General features: G+C 37.6%; 1 protein-coding gene across 1 annotated transcript; it reads right to left on the minus strand.

Moving 5' to 3' along the window:
- Positions 1 to 2,979: 2,979 nt before the first annotated feature.
- On the minus strand, positions 2,980 to 3,510 carry LOC138872104 (uncharacterized mitochondrial protein AtMg00860-like). The gene has a single exon (XM_070150126.1). It carries the CDS (start codon positions 3,508 to 3,510, stop codon positions 2,980 to 2,982), a length of 531 nt encoding a protein of 176 aa, XP_070006227.1.
- Positions 3,511 to 14,971: the final 11,461 nt, after the last annotated feature.

The following is a 14,971-nucleotide window of genomic DNA, read 5'->3' on the forward strand; positions in this document are numbered from 1 at the left end:
CTTGCCTACCTACACCTGCGGGCATGGAAAGCAGGCCCCGTGAAATAGAGCATCAGTACGAAAAATGTACTGAGTATGTAAGGCATGAAAATTAGTACGTAAAAGACATAGATGAAACATGGAATAAGGAAACACATCTTTAAATCTAAATAACTTTGTAAATTCTAAAACGTTTATAATGTCATGCACGTGCGTACAAATGTCGTGCCATGCATAGGTATGGGTGTACATAATATCATCAAGTCACTGAGGGCATCCCATCATATCATCTTGGCCACTTTGGACAACATCATCAACATATACCAGTTGATCAGGTGGTGGTGCATATATAACACCGTAACCTTTTCCCATATCCCATATACATATATTTACATATATACGCGTATATAACGCCATCTGGTCATGGGTCAATGCATATGTATAAATGAGTGAAATGCATGAAAAATATGTAATAATCTCAATATTCCTTCTGGATAAACTTTTTCAACTGTGTATTATTTTGAGACCCATAAACAAAAGATAAAAATATTTTTCATGGGGAATCAAGAATATAGACACCCTTAGCATCTATATGAATAGAGTAATTTATGGAAACTGTGTGTTTACTCGTTTCTTCAATATAATTGGACCATGCCAAAAGAAAGAAGAGAGGGTCTTAACATACCTGTTCCTTGAATTATTTGAATGAATATGTTTCTGCGAAATATGGATGAAATTCTACTTGAATCTCTTCTAATTTTGAACGAAATTTGGTTAGCTCTTTGAAATTCCAATCGAAATGTTGCTAAAGATTTTGGACGAAATGATTTTGCTACTAACGTCTTTGGTAACCAAAGACAGAAGGTACTTTTATCTAATGAATTCCTTACTAAGTTTCCTAGATACAAGTCTTATTTGCTAAGACTTGAATGTAATGTCTTGGTCATATTCATGATTAGCCATCTGGCAAAAGCAACTACTTAGTCATTTCCCATTTTGTGGCTTCTTGCCATGTGGGGTGGGGGTGGGATATTAATTTTTTTTATCCACTTATTAGTTAACTGGGTAATGTCCTATTACCCAGTAATTAATCAAGTATTCGCATAATTTAAAAATTACCACAAATTACTTAAAATTCTATTTATTTTTAAAATACTTCATATATACTTTATATATTATACTATTGTAGTCATATGGTAGCTTGCATGGTACTAGTTCATAATTATCGGGTATTATCGCCCGATCCGTATTTTATTCCAAATTGTCCACTTTCAACGAAACACATTTTTTTTAATCCGTGTACCCCTTTATCCTTCATAAGACTTATTTATCGCTTGTTATAAATAGCTTAAGTACGTTAACGTCAAGATGATCACATCCCCGAGTCTACGTCGGTTAAATAAAAACAAAATTTTAACGTACGAAAACGCGAGATGTAACACCCTTCCCCCCTTAGAAACATTCGTCCTCGAATGTTCAATTCCCCGTGATTCATATAACTTTGGTAGGGTCGCCTCTCTAACAACACTACTACCAACTCTCCCCGTAGAAACTTAATAATCCAACGACACATAGGACCATGATTATGAATAACGAAAAAGGCCCCACATGACCAACAGTCGATCCCCAATCAACTTTACTTTTTCTATGGCTCGATGAACCAAATCTGGCCCGTGTAATCCAGATTCTCCAACATCAAACCACCCTATAGGCGACTTACACTTCCATCCGTAAAGAGCTTCGCATGGAGCCATCTGAATACTGGAATGGTAACTATTATTATATGCGAACTCAATAAGCGGCAGATGATCATCCCAGCTACCTTTGAAGTCTATTACACAAGCTCATAACATATCCTCCAGTGTTTGAATAGTACGCTCAGCTTGTCCGTTTGTCTGGGATGAAATGTTGTACTAAGACTTACTTGAGTCCCCAATCCTTTTTGGAAGGACCTCCAGAAGTTAGCTGTAAATTGAGCTTCTCTATCCGAGATAATAGATACAAGGACACCATGCAGTCATACTATCTCCTTAATATAAAGCCTTGCATAATCCTCTGAGGAATATGTAGTTCTAACAGGCAAAAAATGGGCTGACTTTGTAAGCCTATCAACAATCACCCATATTGAATCGAACTTACGCTGGGTACGAGGTAAGTCTATGATGAAATCCATATTTATTACTTCTCATTTCCAAGCCGGAATCTCCATAGCTTGTAATAACCCACCGGGTTTCTGATGCTCAATCTTAACCTGCTGACAGTTAGGACAATGAGCAACAAATTCTGCTATATCCTTTTTCATTTCGTCCCACCAATATACTTCCCAGATGTCATGATACATCATTGTTGCTCCTAGATGGATACAACAACAACAACAACAATAACACAGTATAATCGCACAAGTGGGGTCTGGGGAGGGTAATATGTACGCAGACCTTACCCCTACCCCGAGGGGCAAAAAGGTTGCTCCTGGATGGATAGAATAATGAAAATAGTGAGTTTCTCCCAAAACCTGCCGATGCAGCCCTGCAACATTAGGCATACATAATCGTCCTCATTATCTGAGGACCCAATCTTCTATAATTTCAAACGGCGCCTTCTCCTTCTGAAGGGTGGTATCTCTATAATGAACTAACACAGGTCCTCGTACTGGCGTTCTTTTACTTCAGTTACTAAAGAGGATGTTGTCGTATCCTGAAGAGTAATTCCAACGCCACCTGAGTCCGGTAATCGAACTCCAAGACTAGCTAACTGATGAACCTCATGGGCTATTCCCTTCTTTTTTTGTTGCAAATACAATAAGCTACCCATAGATCTACGGCTGAGGGCGTCGGCTACTATATTTGCCTTCCCCAGATGGTATAAAATATCAACATCATAGTCCTTAAGTAGCTCCAACCATCTCCTTTGACGTAGATTCAATTCCTTTTGCTTGAAGATGTACTGAAGGCTCTTATGATCCGTGTAGAAATTAACATGAATACCCTACAAGTAGTGCCTCTACATCTTTAGTGCATGAATCACTATAGATAACTCTAAATAGTGATTCGGGTAGTTTTTCTCGTGTTTTCTTAGTTGTCTAGAAGCATAAGCCACAACCTTACCACGTTGTACCAGCACACAACCCAACCCAACGCTTGAAGCATCACAATAGATAACGTAACCATCGGTCCCTTCTAGAAGTGTTAGAACTGGTGCTGACATTAATCTTTCCTTTAATGCCTGGAAACTCCATTCACAACCATCAGTCCATTGAAACTTTGCTCCCTTCTGAGTCAACTTTGTCAAAGGTGCTGAAAGGGAAGAAAATCCCTCTACACACCTCCTGTAATAACTTGCCAAACCGAGAAAACTACGAACCTCCATCGGTATTGTGGGCCTAGGCCAAGTCTTTAGTGCCTCAATCTTTTGTGTATCCACCTGGATGCCTTCACCCGAAATGATATGCCCAAGGAAAGTTACAGAGTTCAACGAGAATTCACATTTAGAAAAATTTGCATACAGCTTCCCTTCTTGTAGAACTCTGAGCATAGTACGTAGATGATCTGCATGCTCAGCCTCTTAACGAGAATATACCAATATATTGTCAATAAATACAATTACGAACAGATCTAAAAAAAGCCTGAACATACGGTTCATTAAATCCATGAATACTGCTGGGGCATTGGTTAGACCGAATGACATAACCCAAAACTCAAAGTGCCCATATCTAGTCCTGAATGTTGTCTTCGAAATATCTTCATCCTTAACCCTTACCTGATGGTACCCGGACCTCAAGTCTATCTTTGAAAAACACTTGGCATCTTATAACTGATCAAATAAATCATCAATTCTCGAGAGCGGGTACTTATTCTTGATCGTCACCTTATTCACCTACCTATAATCAGTACACATTCATAAGGAACCATCTTTATTTCTCACAAACAAAATAGGTGCTCCCCACGATGGCGTACTAGGTCTAATAAAACCTTTTTCAAGCAAGTCCCTTAGTTGTTCCTTTAACTCTTTCAGCTCTGTGAGGGCCATTCTATAGGGAGGAATAAATATTGGGTGAGTATCTGGTATTAGGTCAATAGAAAACTCAATTTCTTGCTCTGGCAAGAGACTCGGAAGTTCATCGGGAAACTCATTAACCACTGGGATGGACTGAATGGTTAGTTACTTCACTTCCACATCCTGAACTCGAACTAAGTGATAAATATATCCCTTATTGATCATCTTCCTTGCCTTGAGATAGGAAATAAATCTACCTCTCGGCGATGTCGTGTTACCTTTCCATTCTAAAATAGGCTCCCCTGAAAATTGAAATCGGACTATCTTTGATCTACAATTAACGTTGGCATGACAAGAAGCCAACCAATCCATACCTATTATAACATCAAATTCTACCATATCTAACTTGATTAAGTCTGCTATGGTAGGTCGACCATGAACTACTATTATACAACTCCTATATACTTGCTTAGCTATAACTGAGTCCCCAACAGGTGTAGATACCTCTAAAGGTTTAACCAATTCAGGTTTTATTCCAAACTTACCAGCAACTAGAAGAGTAACGTATGATTAGGTGAAACTTGGGTCAATCAGTGCATATACAACATATGAGGAGACTGATAATATACCTGTAACAACATCAGACGTTGACTCCTGGTCATGTCGTCCTGCCAATGCATAAATGCGGTTCTGAGGGCTGCTCGAGCTAGATGCTCCGCCTCTGCCTCTACCACGAGTTATGGGTGCTTGGGGACCTTGCCTAGGGGGGGCGTACTGATTATGACGAACTAGTTGCATATCTCGACGGTTGAGCTATGCTTGCATCACCTCTCATTGGACAATCCCTCATAACGTGGCACGGATAACCACAAGTATAACAAACACCTAACCCCATACGGCACCCGGTATGCTGCTTACCACATTGAGTACATCTTAGCAAGGGTGGCTTCATCTGATTTGACTCACCCCTATACTGAGAACCTGAGGCCCTAAAATTCTGACCAGACCCTGAATATGAGAACGATCAAATCTCTTACCGCCAAACTGAGGGGGTGTGCTAGCCGATGGCTGGGCTGGATACCTCGAGTATTGCTGCCTCTAACCACCTCGAAACTCACCAGAAGGACCTGAAGACCTCGCTCTCTTATTCTGGGCCCTATCATGCTCACAATCGACCCTCTATTTTTGTTTACGGTCCTCTATACCCTGAGCATATTCCTGAATACGAGAAATATCCATGTCTGGCTAAAGCAAGACTGACATACAATCGTTAAGCAAGTGAGGCTCTAATCCCATCATGAACCGGTGAACCCGATCCTCCTTCTTAGATATAATAGTGCGAGCATACCTAGCCAACGAATCAAACAGAAGATTGTACTCCCAAACACTCATGTTACCCTGTCGAAGGGTCAAGAACCTATCAACTCTGGCTCGCCTAAGCTCTGGTGGCAGATAATGACGAAGAAAAGCTTCTCTAAACTCCTGCCATACTGCTGGAGGGGCATCCTCACCTCTGGACAATTCCCAAGACTCGTACCAATTAACTACAACATCTCGGAGTCTATAGCAAGCTAGCTCAACAGACTTAGTCGCAATGGCCCTCATTACCCGTAACATCCTCTGCACTCTATTAATAAATACCTATGTGTCCTCATTCGGATCTTCCCCACTGAATACTAGAGGGTCTAAATTAATGAAGTCACAAACCCTCGCACTGATGGATCTATCTGCATGACCAATACCTATATCTTGACGTCGAGCCTGCACGGCTACTAATTGGGTTAATAGCTGAATGGCATCTCGCATCTGCTGACCCGGTGCATCCGACTGAGGTGCTGAATGTACAGGGGCAGGCACTGGATCTGGTGCCCTTCGGAGCTCTTCTAGAAAGGGTAGGGTATGTGAACTTTCAGATGGAACCTCACCATGAGACTCTCCCCGAGCCGTGGTAACACGTGGCGCTCGACTAGTAGTCTCACTAGCCACGGACTTTCCCTTTTGGGCGGTCGTACTCTTTGGAGGCATCAGTGAAATTATAACATATCGTTAGGAACATGAATTCTTGTGTCGCACGATCTAAGATAAAAAGAGAGGATAACATCCTATATGTCCCATAGCCTCCTATTTATAAGTGTGGTGGACAACACACCCATAAACAAGACTCTACTAGACACGGTCTATAGACAACCCTATGATAGAACTAGGTCTGATACCACTTTTGTCACGACCCAAACTGATGGGCCGCGAAGGGTGCCTGAGTCATACCTGTCAAACACCCCTAAGCATGTATCTATGATATGAACCTGTATAACATCTGTTGAATTACGAAAATAACATACAAGAAGGAAACCTGCCTTCATGGCATATGTATGTATATAGGCAGAATACAGTGCGTGAGCCAGCAAGGCTGCTATAGACAACTATACATCCAAAACTGAAAGCCGACAAGGCCACATACAACCCAACTAGACATACTGTCTACAAACCTCTAATAGAAACATAACTGTACAAAGATGGGACTGAGCCACATCATACCCATATACATATATATATATATATACAAACGTATCGTACCAAAATCAAAGTAGCTCCGGATCAAGTGGAGCACGGCAACTCTCGTTGATCAGAGATCCTAAGAAGGGGGACCGTCAGCTTGCCTACCTACACCTGCGGGCATGGAACGCATGCTCCGTGAAATAGGGCGTCAGTACAAAAAATATACTGAGTATGTAAGGCATGAAAATTAGTACGTAAAAGACATAGATGAAACATGGAATAAGAAAACACGTCTTTAAATCTGAATAACTTTGTAAATTCTGAAACGTTTATAATGTCATGCACGTGCATATAAATGTCGTGCCATGCATAGGTATGGGTGTACATAATATCATCAAGCCACTGAGGGCATCCCATCATATCGTCTCTTTGCCACTGTGGGAAACATCATCAATATATACCAGCTGATCGGGTGGTGGTGCGTATATAATGCCGTAACCTTTTCTCATATCCCATATACATATATTTACATATACACGCATATATAACTCCATCTGGCCATGGGTCAATGCACATGTATAAATGAGTGAAATGCATGAAAAATACGTAATAATCTCAATATTTCTTCCGGATAAACTTTTTCAACTGTGTATTATTTTGAGATCCATTAATAGAAGATAATAATATTTTTCATGGGGAATCAAGAATATAGACATCCCTAGTATCTCTATGAATAGAGTAATTTATGAAAACTGTGCGTTTGTTCGTTTCTTCAGTATAATTGGACCATGCCAAAAGAAAGAAGGGAGGGTCTTAACATACTTGTTCCTGGAATTATTTGAACGAATCTACATCTACGAAATACGAGCAAAATTCTGCTTGAATCTCTTAAAATTTTGAACGAAATTTGGTTAGATCTTTGAAATTCTAATCGAAATGTAGCTAAAGATTTTGGACGAACTGAATATGCTGGTAACGTCTTTAGTTTGAAACTAAAGTCAGAATATACTTTTATCTAAGTCTTATTTGCTAAGACTTGAATGTAATGTCTTGGTAATATTCATGATTAGCCATCTGGCAAAAGCGACTACTTAGTCATTTCCCATTTTGTGGCTTATTGCCATGTGGGGTGGGGGTGGGGGTGGGATATTAACTTTTTATCAACTTATTAGTTAATTACCCGCATAATTTAAAAATTACCACAAATTCCTTAAAATTCTATTTATTTTTAAAATACTTCATATATACTTTATATATTATACTACTGTGGTCATATGGTATCTTGCATGGTACTAGTTCATAATTATTGTGTATTATCGCTCGACCCATATTTTATTCCAAATTATCCACTTTTAACGAAACTCGTGTTCTTAAATCTGTGTACTCCTTTATCCTTCATAACACTTATTTATCGCTTGTTATAAATAGCGTAAGTACGTTAACGTCAAGATGATCTCATCCCCGAGTCTACCTCGGTTAACTGAAAATAAAATTTTAACGTACGAAAACGCGAGCTGTAACACGATGGCTGCAACTTAGCTTCGCAGTCAAGAGTATCTCTTGGGCATGCTTTATTTTCTTTGTTGTTAGTTTGAATGTTTTGACATTTTGCTCATGCAACTTCAGGCATGATTATGGTTTAGTCAATCATCCCAAGCAGAGATTACTTTACATTCCTGTGCGAAGCTCTTCTAACAAGCGGAGACTCACTTTACAAATCAAGCTCTCCCAGCAAGCAGAGACATTTCTCAATGCACAGCTCTCCCAACAAGCGGAGACGCACTCTACAAATCAATCTCTCCCAACAAGCGGAGACATTTTTAAAATGCTCTGATAGGTGCGAAATGGACACAGCCCGGCTAACAAATTTAGGCAAGATCAAGTATCCCATCATACCAATCCAAAATAACTGCTAGCGGCAACCAGTCATCATCATTCCTGCATCATTTATATCGCATCTTAATATATTTTGCATAGCAATATATTGGTATACGTGTATTTCATTTATTTTTCAAGAACAAACATCGCAGCGTGGAACATTTTTTAAGCACCAGACCAAACTACAATGCTATGAGGGATAGCAAACCCATTAGCGGCCAAGGATCCAAGTTCAAGCAAAAAACGACCTGTGAAACTCAAAATTTTCAAATCCTTAAAATTAAGCCGCAAAATTCAGGCTATCATGAGTGCCCAATCCTCCGTCTCGTCGTATCGTCATAATAAAATACTGGGGAAGTTCCTGCGAGTATCGCTTCCTCGAAAATCTAAACTACAGAACTACATGAGGCTTGATCCTCGTTAAGCCCGAGTTATGTAAGTAATTCAAAGTCAGAATTCGGCCCCAATTTCTCTAAATTTCTTCCCAAAATCTTCCTTAACTCAATCTTGCAACTCATAATCTTCATGCCACTCCTGGAATGCATGCCTAAGGTTGGGATAAAATTAGCTTTTGCTTAATTTCTTTGCCCGAAAACTCTTTCATCGTCTCCGGTATAAGAGGAGCAATTGTAGATGGCCAATTTTGACCCTCCCTTTTGAAATCAATTTATTTATACTTAATAATTTACAATGCATATTTTGAAAGTATTTTCTAGTATTAAATACATGTGTCTAAAAATTAATTAATTATTAGTTTAAAAAATAATTACCTGGCATTAGTATTATGTAGTTATAAAATAATCACCTAGCAGCACTATGTTAATAATTCGAAGTTAGTTTCATAATTTAGGATATACAGTATTTTATAAATAATTGCAATAATTAGTAGTGTATTTGATAATTATGATTTTACTATATTTTTTAGGAAATTAATTAAGTTTATTAAATTAGTTTTAAAAGGGATTAAAAGACAAAAGGCTACAATTGCAATTCTCAACTAAATACAAAGTTTCCATCTTTTAAATTCATTTTGGCCCAAATGTGCAAGCCCAGTCCGAAAATACCCAACCCAAACAACCCCTTCATCCCCGTTGGCAATTTTTGCCTTTATATTTGAACCAATCACCAAGTTCCATGTCGCTCATCTCTCTCACTCACAAAGAAAGCACAAATGAATCTAGACCGTTGATCTATCTTATCAATGGTCTGTATTTAATCCTCAATTTCCTATTTGTCTTTAATCATTATAAGTCAGAGAGATCCAACGGCCCTCAATTTCCCAATTGATTTATTTCTAAAACCCTAAATATCGAAACAGTTGGAGTCGTTGATCAACATATCTAACGTCTCCCATTCCATCTCTCATTTTAAACTCAGAGATGACCTCCAAACCAACCCAAACCCTAATCATTTCCGACCTCCCCTACTACCTCTCTTTCTCGTTCCTCTCTTTTTTCTCTCATCCCCATCAGCCGATCAATCTCTAAAACCTTGCACAAATTTGTGCAAGGTCGCTCGAAATCACTCAAAATCATCCTTTTTGTCACTTCTACACCGCAAAATCCCGCCTGAACATTTCCAATTCCATCGTTTCAATTCAAAATCGCAAATCTGAAACCCTAATCTCTAAAGGTAAAACCTCAAATCAACTGATTTATCTCATGAGTTATCAAATCGGAGCACCTATGGAGTTTTTCTCAGGGTTCATCATGAGTATTCGATGTTTAGAGGTCAAACGCAGTAACCTCTTGAAATTAGGGTTTAACCTCTAGTCCAAAGGCTTCAATTGTCGACCTCCTCGTGCTCAAGTAAGCTCGACACTATTTTTTCCCTCTATTTCTTTCCGATTTCACTTAATCGTGCTTATATCATCTATCATCCGTTATCTTTTACTCACGATTTTGAATCTGTTGAAACCCTAGAGCCTTAAATGGCACTATAAATAGGGTCTTTAATGTTCTCATCTAATACAAACAACCCTAACAGAGAAAAAAACGAAGAACACCTAACAAAAGTATAAAACCAATATAGTAGTGTTTTAGAATTTCATCGACTAAGGCTAAGTTCTTACTCGATTTCTGATTTTGCTCTAAGGTACTCATTTGTTGAGGTTTTTTAGTTCTTGGATCCTAAATGGCTAAACAAACTCTTATTTGGTCTACTTCCATAGAGAAGGCCAGTACACTTTCATCCTCGTCTCTTTTGATTGACTTACTTGAATATCATGAGAATATTCTTACCTTTTGTTAATTATGTTTGTTTATGATTTTTTGTAATTAGTGTATAAATTCCATCTCTAATTCATGATAGTGTGTTGTTAGCTTGTGGTCATCTGCCATACTTTGAATGTGTCTAATCAGTGTTGATTAAGCTATTATGTGACCTTAATGACTCTTATTTCTGAATCAAAATAGTCTACATGATTAAGTTTCCTTAATATCCTTAATGTCTTCTCATGTTTACTTTGACTTCATAGTTTCCATTGATGATTCTTTTGTTATCTCTATCTCTACACATTGTTTCCTGTATTCTATTTGTCTTGTGGTCGAAATTATTTTTTGATAATCCTAACTAGGATAAACCTTAAAGGTCATAAGTATATCGTTCACCATTTAACTGAAGCATAAAAAATTTAAGTATTTAAGTGCTCTCTTTCTCTATATTTGTGTCTGTTAACTCGGAGAGCAGCTTTTTGAGTTATTATTATGATAGTCATGTGTTCATATCTAATTGTTGGTTGCACATATATGAAATTATCTTACTAATCTGAACACTTATGAATATCAACAACCCTCATATATATACTCTGTTAAGCTTAGGTTATCCCTTTTCATAAAAATAGATCATAGTTACGTTTGCTACAGTTGAATGGTAACTGTTGTTAAGCTCAACATAACTGCCTCGTGTTTAAATGGAATCCTCAGTTGCATGGTTGAGTTAAATCTATTTGGTATAGCGCTTTTCTTGTCTTTAATCTCTTTTATGACATTGTTGACTTTGTGAAATTTACCCTATCTTCTGTAAGATTATAACCTCATGTAAACTATCTATGAGTAGTTGATTTAAAATGTTGCACGTCCCTCTGTTTGTCTGCATGACCTCATGTTCCTATATTTTGTCTTGAAATTGCACTTGGTTCTTTCGTTCTCTATTGATGAACTGAACTTAGTCTATAAACACTAAGAGAATTTCCTATTGTTGTTTCTTGGACATAATATTTTACCTAAGGTAAATACTATGGAGATGTAATTATGTCCTCAATTCTAAAAATGAGGTAAGATTGGTAATCCGTGATCCTGTAAAGCATTTTGGGAATTCCATTGTTCAAACCTGAAAGTTTGTAGTCATATTAAGAGCCCGTTTGGACATAAGAATTTTTTCACATTATTTCGAAAATTTTTTTACTTTTTTTTTTTTTTGAAATTAGTATTTGGCCATAAAAATTTTAATTTTCACTTGAAGATGAATTTTTTAATTTTTCAAAAAATTGAAAAACTTCAAAAGATATTTTTTAAAATTTTCACTCAGATCACTCTTAAATCTTTTAAAACAACCCAAAATTATATTTATTTCCAAGAACAATTCTAATTTCCAAATATCATATTCACTAAAAGAAATTCACTTTTTCGGAATTTTACAAATCTTATGTCCAAATGCCAACTAAAAGTTTTCATTATGTTCTAGTATCTCTAATAACATCTATAAATTTTCCAGTTATAATTATTTGTCTGACTTTACTAATGCTTTTAAAAGTTCTAAGTAGTGTTGTTAATTTATACTTGTAGTGGTGATAAGATCCAAGCTAATCAATCTATGGTTAGTCTGCCAAGGCAGAAGTATCGATATTTCTGGGCTACTGCATATCTGAGTTGTGTGTTCTTTACCTACCCTTTAAATGTGATCCTAAGTGTGTGTACATCTTTACAATAATGTTATAATGTATCTGCCTCTCCCCTTCCCCATATATGTTTGAAATCTAACTTCCAGACCTGTTTAATATGCGCATCATTCATTTAGTATGGGAAGTGCAGTTATAAAAACGAAACTGTTCTTATGTCCATATGTTATTTCGTCAAAGGATAAGTATACTTCTGTGGTAGGGAGTATTATTGTAGTTAGTTTATATTGAAAGGCCCCATTGGCACTTAAACTCATAGATAAAAATGAGTCGTTAGTGGTTAGAGGTATTTGGGAGTGGAGTTTAACTCTAGGTTGGGCTGTTCTCCCTGGCACAAGCATTGTCCGGGCCTTGAGACTCTTGAAAACTTTGAAGTGTCGGGGAATTCAAAGGGGGCATCGACCTTGAGTAGAAGTCGCTCCTTAGTTGTTAATTCATTGACACTTGTTATTCTTTAGGGGTTTAGTATTTAATGACAACGAAAGGTTTTTAATGTAAATTATCTGCCATGTATGACCACCACATTAGTATAAGTTTCTTATAGTATTTGAGTATTGATATTTTGTTATATTTTTCTCCAATCATTTGTTTATGTGTTTCATACATAATTGAGCATGCATAATTTGTATCTAATAACCTTCTTTATTTAACATGTACATCTGTCTGGGCCTGCTGAGTTCCTAAGGAACTCAGGCCTTAACCCAACACTGCTGCAATTTTTTGGAAGTCTGAAATCAGCTGTAGCCGCACCTTTTACTGCTGGGCCTGCCTCTTTGAGGCCCAAATACCAAAGTCTAATCCCTTTCCTCTGAATTCTTTTACTATTATTTACTGCTTCGTTACCTTTAGTCTACTGCCTTATTGCTTTTTGTTGCATCTTTTATTGTTATTATATTTCACATATATACAATATTTATTAATGGATTGCATGCTTTACTTTATACCTTAATGTCATATAAAATATAGGCAAGCTCTAAATAACTTAGGATTAAAAAGAATTAGTTAGTAACTAATTTCTCGGTAGCCAATTATAATAGCTTATATCATCACTATGTTTTTGCTCACCTTCTGTCTCTTAAAAAAGATTTTTGAAGCCCAGAGCTTAGAAAAATGGCAGCCCCACTTTCAAAAAGGAAAATCAGATCAGAAATGCAAGTTTTATCTCCAAAAGGGAATCAAATTATTTCAAAAATATGTAGTGTTGTCCCCAAAATAATTTTTCAAAAAATAATTTTTCTTCAACTCTAAAAGAGTCAAAGGTAAATTTAGGCTTACTCATATGTTAGGAACAAGTGTTTAATTTAGCTCCCCCTTTCACATATTTCCTAAAAACAAACATCCTATACTCCTTTAAAACTCTTTTCAAGTATATATACACTAACGTTATTTTTCTCTATTAATCCATATCCTTTTAGATTACACCTACCCATTGTAATAATTATGTCCTAATATATGGTAAGCCATATCTTTAGAACGCTAATTAAGGCATAGTATAAATAATTGATTCCAAATCTAGTATATGTCCTATGGAGCTACCTTAGGTAAATTTTAAGGGGTGCCTAATACCTTCCCCTTAGAAGAACAAGAACCCTTACCCATAATCTCACCGGTTAGTAGACTAATAAAGAATATGACTTAGTAATTAAATAGGTACCCTAGTATACCTTTAAATATTAGGTGGAACTCTCTTTTATCAACAACAGAGAAACAACAAATTGAATCTTATTTTGAATTGTGCAAAATAGAGTGCACCGCCCAATCCCCAAATAAAAGTAAGCATTGTCCTCAATGCTTAATAAAATAAGAGTGAAAGGATAGAGGGCGAAGAAACCTCTCTAAGGATTCTTGAACATCTCAGTGTTCCCAGCAATATCATCTCTCGTTAGGTTAGCCAATTGTATCTCATCAACATTATATCTAGGCATGGCGGGAGTGGTAAACATCGCACGCACTGCCTCAGCAGTGTCGGTAGCAAGGTATGGCTCCTCAGACTGGCCAGTTGGTGCAACCGGTGCACATGGTGCCAATAGATCTGGGATGAACTGGTACGGGTCAAGTAACATATCTAAAGGTAGATCCCAAGTTTTCGCAAGATCGGTCACCTCCTTCCTAAGCTTGTCAACTGACTTATTGCTTTCTTGGGACTTCCTCATCTTCTTCACTTCTTTGGCAAACTCCTCAATAACCAACCCGTGTTGTACCAGAGTGTTCATGATCATATTCTAGTTTTCTAGAATCTTCTTCAACTTCTCATCAAGATCAGAGGAGACATGTTGTGCCTGTGTAGATGACTATGCTGCAACAGTACTAGATATGTCATACAAATTTGAAGTAGTTGTATGCATCCCATTATTGAGACTCGCCAATATCTAGGAGACTCGCAGAGCAGATAATTGAGTTGTAAGCATGGGCACTGGCCTCGGAGCTCAAGTAGGGCTGCCCTAGGGGATGTGGTAGGATCTGAAGGTGGTGGCGGAGGCAGAGCAATAGCACTAGAGGAGGGCTCAGTAGAGGTAGATGGAATGTCACTTGTCTTAGTAACTACCACCGCCAACTCATTAAACTAGCCTACAATGGTAGAAGGTTGAGCTCTCTTCTTTGGGTCCGTCGCAACCATCAATGAATACTAGTCAAATGGCTTATTCAGTTTCACCTTGGTGTTATAAGTTATTGGCTCTATCTTTGCATCACTGAGGTACTATGTGATGGTTTTGAGATAAGGATAGG

The sequence above is a fragment of the Nicotiana sylvestris genome, chromosome 1 (assembly GCF_000393655.2).
Source record: "Nicotiana sylvestris chromosome 1, ASM39365v2, whole genome shotgun sequence".
Classification (NCBI taxonomy): Eukaryota; Viridiplantae; Streptophyta; class Magnoliopsida; order Solanales; family Solanaceae; genus Nicotiana; species Nicotiana sylvestris.